Below are 7213 nucleotides of genomic sequence, written 5' to 3' on the forward strand. Positions count from 1 at the left end.
TGACATTCGCGCCGCGACCGTCCGACCGATCTCGTCGTCCGGCCGCAGCTTCGTAGCTCGTTCTTTACAAGAGCCCGAGGGGAAGGACGCCAAAGGTGACGCCAAGTTTAACGTTGTCATGGTTTAACCTCAGCCGGCAACTAAGCCCACCCAGCCGCTCGCTCACTCCCCCCCGGTGGGATGGGGGAGAGAATCGGAAGGGTAAAAGTGAGAAAAACTCGTGGGTTGAGATAGAGGCAGTTTAACAGGGAAAGCAAAAGCCGCGCACGCAAAGCAAAACCAGAAATTCATTCCTCTCCCATTCCCATGGGCAGGCAGGTGGTTCAGCCATCCCCAGGAAAGCAGGGCTCCATCACACGTAACGGTGACTTGGGAAGACAAACGCCATCGCTCCGAACGTCCCCCCCTTCCTTCTTCTTCCCCCAGTTTATGTGCTGAGCATGACGTCCCATGGTATGGAATGTCCCTTTGGCCAGTTGGGGTCAGCTGTCCTGGCTGTGCCCCCTCCCGGCTTCTTGTGCCCCTCCAGCCTTCTCAGTCGGTAGAGCATGGGAAGCTGAAAAGCCCTTGACTTAGTGTAAGCACTGCTCAGCAACAACTAAAACATCGGTGTGTTATCAACATTGTTCTCACCCTAAATCCAAAACACAGCACTGTACCAGCTACTAGGAAGAAAATTAACCCTATCCCTGCCGAAACCAGGACAAACATCCAGAAGTTTAAGCCGCCAGGAAGTCGTCAGGGAGTTTTAAAAGCCAGCAGGAGCGGGATTAACAACCGCCCCTACCGCGGTGAAGAACCAGTGCGCTTCAGCTGCCCCCTTCCCCCCCCCCCCCCCCCCCGAAAAAAAGCACGTACGACTCACGCGAGTTACGTCAACCATTACAAAAATTTATTTAACCAACCAAACAAAAATAAAAGTCTACAGGGGTGCTTCGCGGCAGATCGGATGAGTAAACAAAACTGGCGGGCGAGGAGGCGCTGCAGGTTTCTCCGGTGCTATACTCGTTCCAAGGCTTCCAGCATAATGATGCTGTTCCCTCGTATTACCTAGAAGCAGGAGGCGAGAGCAGCCGGTGAGAGGCGGCACGCCGTTACCCACCGCTCTGCAGCCAAACCACATCCCCCCCAATTTATTTTCCTAAAAAAAAAGATGCTGCGCCACAAACCGACGGGAATTTCCGCCTCCCCCCTGGCAAGGATGAACGCCGAGCGATTTTTGTAACCCTGAAACCCCACTCACCACCATGCCGATGTTGTTCTGCTGTCCCCCCGGCGCCATCTCCACGCACTCGTCGATGACGAGGTTCATGAAGGGATCAAAGCCCCGCAATATCCCCTGGACGTGGCGGCCACCGTTTAACTTCACTACAAGAAATTGAGGGCGTCTGAAGAAGGGGGACCGGGGCCCGAGGGGGGCCGCGAGGAGGAGGGCGGGGGGGTGGGGGGGGAACGGGGGTTCTTTCGTGAATCCGGAGCGTTTAGAGAATCGCATCCAACGCGGGAAGATTAAAGGCCGGCCCGAGAGTTTACGAATGCAAATGGTGAATTAATATTGACCCCCCGATTAACGGATTTTGAAGCCTGAAACCGCTCGGGGCCCGCTGCCGGCGGCCCGGTCCCCGCCGAGCAGGAGCGCCAGCCCAGGCAGCCGGCATCTCCCCCCCCCCCCCCCCCACCGCCGGGCGCCGTGAGGAGGGCGGCGGGGACGGGCCGGGGACGGGGGGGGTGTGTGTGTGTCCCCCCGCGGCCGCGCAGCCCTTTCGCCGCCCCCCCCCCCCCCGCCCCCCCGCAGACACACGCGGCAGAGGCGGCTCGGGGCCGGGAGCGGGGCCGGGAGCAGCTCCGGGCGGCCGGGACTCACACGACAGCTTCTTGTCCATGAACCTGCAACGAGATGGCGGCGGGTCAGCGCCGGCGGAGAGGAGGAGAGAGCAGCACACCCACACACCCCCCCCCCCCCCCCCCCCGCCGCCGCCATGACACCGGGCGCCCGCGGTGCACGCCGGGATACCGACGGGCGGCGGATCGCGGCGGGCCCCGCGGCTGCGTGTCCCCCCCCCCCTCCCCGCTCCCGGCCCCCCTCGCCGCCCCGTCCCCGTCCCCGTCCCCGTCCCCGTCCCGGACGCACTTCTTCAGCTCGGGCGGGTGCGCTTTGCTCATGGCGTCTCCACAGCCCCCCGCGCCCCTCGGGTCTGCCGCTCGCGCCGCGCCCTGACGTCACCGCGCCGCCCGCGTAACCACCCCCCCCACCCCTCCGGCAGCCAATGGGGGGGGGGCGCGCTTTGCTTCCCCCACCCCCCCCCCTCCGCTTCCCGACGCCCCTCGCGCCTCCCCGGCAGCCAATCACCGCCCGCGGGGCCGCTACCGCACTCCCCCGAGCAGCGGCGCAGCGGGGCGCGGCTACGCGGGGAGGTACGGCGGCAGGGCCGCCACGCGCTTCCCGCCGGGCCCCGGCCCCGCGTGCGCCGCACACGCGTGGGGGGGCGGGGAGCCGTGTGTGTGTGGGGGTGTGTGTGGGTCCGCCCCCACGCCCTGCACACCCAGGGGTCACCCCCCGGCCCTGCACACACCCAGGGGTCACCCCAGCCCTTGCACACTTGCAGGGTCGCTCCCACGCCCTTCACATGCCTGGGGTCACCCCGGCCCTTGCACACTTGCAGGGGTTGCCTCAATGCCATGCACACGCCTGGGGTCACCCCAGCTCTTGCACACTTGCAGGGGTCACCCCCACGCCATGCACACACCTGGGGTCACCCCAGCTCTTGCACACTTGCAGGGGTCACCCCCACGCCATGCACACGCCTGGGGTCACCCCGGCCCTTGCACACTTGCAGGGGTCACTCCCACGCCATGCACACGCCTGGGGTCACCCCGGCCCTTGCACACTTGCAGGGGTCGCCCCCACGCCCTGCACACGCCTGGGGTCACCCCCCGGCCCTTGCACACTTGCAGGGGTCGCTCCCACGCCATGCACACGCCTGGGGTCACCCCCCGGCCCTTGCACACTTGCAGGGGTCGCCCCCACGCCCCGCACAGGCACCCCCCCGTCCCCGTCCCCGTCCCCGTCGCGCAGCACGTGTTGCCCCACGCCCTTGCGCACGCACGAGCATCCCCCAGCGCGTCGCCCCGCACCGCCATCGCCCCGCACCAAGCGCCGCCCAACACCTCGCACGCCCGCAAGGGTCACCCCCCCCCCGGCAAACGCCAGCCCGGGGCTCACCCGCCACCCCCCCCCCCCCCCGAACCCCGCAGCACCCGCGGGCGGCAGGAGCGTGGCACCTCGCCTTTTAATGAGCGCGTGGGGGGGTGGGGGGGGTGGGGGGGGGTGGAGGGGTGCCCCCCCACCCCACCCCGGCGCCCCGCTACTGCTGGAGGGCGGCCAGGCCGTCCTTCATCTTCTTGGCCATGGCGGGGACCAGGCGCAGGTGGTCGTCCCCGCAGGCGGCCAGGCAGGCGTCGAGCTGGCCGCGCACCCGCGCCTCCGCGCCCCCCGCCTCCAGCGCGTCCTTCGCCTTGTCGTTGCAGTGCAGCGTGCAGCGGCTCAGGCGGTCCTGCGCGGGGTGGGGAGGGGACACGGCGGGTTTGGGGGAGGGGGGGGGGGGGTGTCAGCGGGTCCCCGTGCACCCCCACCCCCCTTCCCTTCCCCCGGTGTGGGTGTCTGTCTGTCCGTGTGTCGTCGTCGTCCCCCCCCCCCCCCTCACCTGGAAGCGCTCCAGCTCGGCGGTGACGATGGCTTGAGCCTGGGCCAGGGGCGCGTGGCACCGCTCGATGCACCGCTGCACCTGCTGCATGGAGGCCGTGCCGTCCTCGCAGCACCGCGCGCTGCACCGGAACATGGCGCCCTGCGGGGACACGGGGGCGTCGTCAGCGGGGTGCGGCCTGCGGGGGGGGGGGGGACGGGACACCCACACCACCCCCACCCCCCCCCCCCCCCCGGCTTTCTGGGGGTACCCTGCGAGGAGCTGGCTGCGCCCTGAGCCTGTGTCAGGCCTCCCCGGGCATGGGGCGGGGGCACAGGGCATGTGGGGGGGGCACAGGGCATGTGGGGGGGGCACAGGGCATGTGGGGGGGCACAGGGCATGATGTGGGGGGGCACAGGGCATGATGTGGGGGGGCACGTGGAGGGGGCACGGGACATGTGGGGGGGGCACGGGGCATGTGGAGGGGGCACGGGGCATGAACTGGGGGGGGCACAGGGGACATGGGGGGCACAGGGCTTGTGTAGGGGGCACAGGGCATGTGGGGGGGCACAGGGCATGACGTGGGGGGGCACAGGGGACGTGGGGGGGCACAGGGCATGTGTAGGGGGCACAGGGCATGGGGGGCATGTGGGGGGGGGCACGGGGCATGTGTAGGGGTTCAGGGTATGAATGGGGGGGGCACAGGGCATGTGTGGGGGGCACGGGGCACGTGTGGGGGGCGCACGGGGCATACGGGGGGCATGGGGCATGTGGGGGGGCACAGGGCATGCACTGGGGGGGGCACAGGGCATGTGGGGGGGCACAGGGCATGCACAGGACATGCAAGGGGGGGGTGCGGAGCAAGGGCCATGCACAGAGGGGGGTGTGCGGCGTGCAGGGGGACGGGGGGCACAGGGCACGGACTGGGGGGCTGCGGGGAGGCACGGGGGGGGGTGTGGGGGGGGCACAGGGCTTGCTCCGAGCATGCGTTGGGGGGGGGGGGGGGGGGCGGGCACGGGGGCGGTCGCAGCGCTGCCCGGGGCACACACGTGGGTCACGCGTGGGGGGGGGTGGGAGGGAGGGAGGGCGGGTTGCAGCGGCTTCCCCGCCCGGCCCTGCCCGAGAGCAGCCCCCCCCGGTACCTGCGCGGGCCCCCCGGTACCTGCCCGGACCCCCCGGTACCTGCATGCCGCGGATGCGCTCCCGCTCCAGCCCCTGCACCGCGCTCTCCACCGCCGCCTGCACCCGGCCCTGCGCCGCCTCCGCCATCCCCGGCCCGGCCCGGCCCGGCGCCGCCCCGCGGGGCCACCGTGCGGGGGGGGCGGGGCCACCGTGCGGATGGGAGCGGGGCCACCGTGCGGGGGGGCGGGGCCACCGTGCGGATGGGAGCGGGGCCACCGTGCGGGGGGGCGGGGCCACCGTGCGGATGGGAGCGGGGCCACAGCGCGGGTGGGCGGGGCTACCGTGCGGGTGGGCGGGACCACCGTGCGGGGGGGCGGGGCCACCGTGCTGGGGGGCGGGGCCACCGTGCGGATGGGAGCGGGGCCACCGTGCGGGGGGGCGGGGCCACCGTGCGGATGGGAGCTGGGCCACAGCGCGGGTGGGCGGGGCTACCGTGCGGGTGGGCGGGGCCACCGTGCGTGGGGCGGGGCCACAGTGCGTGGGGCGGGGCCACAGTGCGTGGGGCGGGCCCGCAGCCCCGGCCCCGCCCAGCTCCGGCCGCGGCGGGGGGGGGGTGGGGGGTCGCCGGGCTGCGGAGCGGGGCCGCGCCGCTGCACGGCAATGCAACGGCTGCACCGCCGTGCAACACAGCACCGGCATGCAACCCTGCACCGCCGTGCAACGGCTGCACCGCCGTGCAACACAGCACCGGCATGCAACCCTGCACCGCCGTGCAACGGCTGCACCGCCGTGCAACACAGCACCGGCATGCAACCCTGCACCGCCGTGCAACGGCTGCACCGCCGTGCAGCACAGCACCGGCATGCAACCCTGCACCGCCGTGCAACGGCTGCACCGCCGTGCAACACAGCACCGGCATGCAACCCTGCACCGCCGTGCAACGGCTGCACCGCCGTGCAACACAGCACCGGCATGCAACCCTGCACCGCCGTGCAACGGCTGCACCGCCGTGCAGCACAGCACCGGCATGCAACCCTGCACCGCCGTGCAACGGCTGCACCGCCGTGCAACACAGCACCGGCATGCAACCCTGCACCGCCGTGCAATGCTTGCACCGCCGTGCAACACAGCACCGGCATGCAACCCTGCACCGCCGTGCAATGCTTGCACCGCCGTGCAACACAGCACCGGCATGCAACCCTGCACCGCCGTGCAATGCTTGCACCGCCGTGCAACACAGCACCGGCATGCAACCCTGCACCGCCGTGCAATGCTTGCACCGCCGTGCAACACAGCACCGGCATGCAACCCTGCACCGCCGTGCAATGCTTGCACCGCCGTGCAACACAGCACCGGCATGCAACCCTGCACCGCCGTGCAATGCTTGCACCGCCGTGCAACACAGCACCGGCATGCAACCCTGCACCGCCGTGCAACGGCTGCACCGCCGTGCAACACAGCACCGGCATGCAACCCTGCACCGCCGTGCAACGGCTGCACCGCCGTGCAACGCTGGCACGGCAATGCAACCCTGCACCACCGTGCAATGCTTGCACCGCCGTGCAACACAGCAGGGCGATGCGACGCCTGCCATGCAACGCCAGCGCCACAATGCAACCCTGCACCGCCATGCAACGCCTGCACCGCCATGCGATGCTTGCACCATCATGCAACACAACAGGATGATGCAACGCCTGCCATGCAACGCCTGTGCCACAATGCAACGCTGCACCAACATGCAACGCCTGCACCGCCATGCAACACTTGCACCGCCATGCAATGCTTGCAACGCCTACACCGCCATGCAATGCTTGCACTGCCGTGCAACGCCTGTGCCGCAATGCACCACCTGCACCGCCATGCAATGCTTGCACCGCCATGCAACACAGCAGTGCATGATGCCTGCCATGCAACGCCTGTGCCACAATGCAACACTGCACCGCCGTGCAACGCTTGCACCACCATGCAACGCCTGCACCGCATGCCTGCCATGCAACGCCTGCACCACAGTGCGACGCCTGCACTGCCATGCAACGCTGCACTGCCATGCAATGCCTGTGCCACGATGCAACACAGCAGGACGATGCAACGCCTGCACCACAGTGCGACGCTGCGTGGAAATGCGATGCCAGCACCGCGATGCAACGCCCACGCCGCAAGACTTGCGCCACGCTGCAATGCCTGCGCTACCACGCCACGCTGCACCGCCATGCAGCCTCCCCACTGCTCTGCAACGCCCGCGCCACGCTGCAAAGCCCCCCCCCCCCCCCCCCCGCCACGCCGCAGCGAGGGCCTGGCTCAGCCCCGGGTGACGTTACCCCGCCTGGGTTATTCGTGGCCGTGCCGTTACAGAGCCCTTCCAGCCCCCCCCCCCCGGCCCCCCTCTCCCCCCCCAGCCCCCAGCTCAT

The 7213-nt window shown here is 69.9% G+C and overlaps 2 protein-coding genes across 2 annotated transcripts; both read right to left on the minus strand.

Moving 5' to 3' along the window:
• Positions 1-870: 870 nt before the first annotated feature.
• SNRPG (small nuclear ribonucleoprotein polypeptide G) lies at positions 871-2225 on the minus strand. The gene is made up of 4 exons (XM_076364013.1): positions 2132-2225; positions 1865-1887; positions 1244-1368; positions 871-1050 (listed from the first exon to the last, which is right to left on the minus strand). The coding sequence occupies exons 1-4, from the start codon at positions 2161-2163 to the stop codon at positions 1000-1002; spliced, it is 231 nt and encodes a 76-aa protein (XP_076220128.1). The 5' UTR covers positions 2164-2225; the 3' UTR covers positions 871-999.
• A 1138-nt stretch (positions 2226-3363) lies between these two features.
• FAM136A (family with sequence similarity 136 member A) lies at positions 3364-4963 on the minus strand. The gene is made up of 3 exons (XM_076364024.1): positions 4866-4963; positions 3705-3845; positions 3364-3554 (listed from the first exon to the last, which is right to left on the minus strand). The coding sequence occupies exons 1-3, from the start codon at positions 4950-4952 to the stop codon at positions 3366-3368; spliced, it is 417 nt and encodes a 138-aa protein (XP_076220139.1). The 5' UTR covers positions 4953-4963; the 3' UTR covers positions 3364-3365.
• Positions 4964-7213: the final 2250 nt, after the last annotated feature.

This window comes from Aptenodytes patagonicus, unplaced genomic scaffold, assembly GCF_965638725.1.
Source record: "Aptenodytes patagonicus unplaced genomic scaffold, bAptPat1.pri.cur scaffold_430, whole genome shotgun sequence".
NCBI lineage: Eukaryota > Metazoa > Chordata > Aves > Sphenisciformes > Spheniscidae > Aptenodytes > Aptenodytes patagonicus.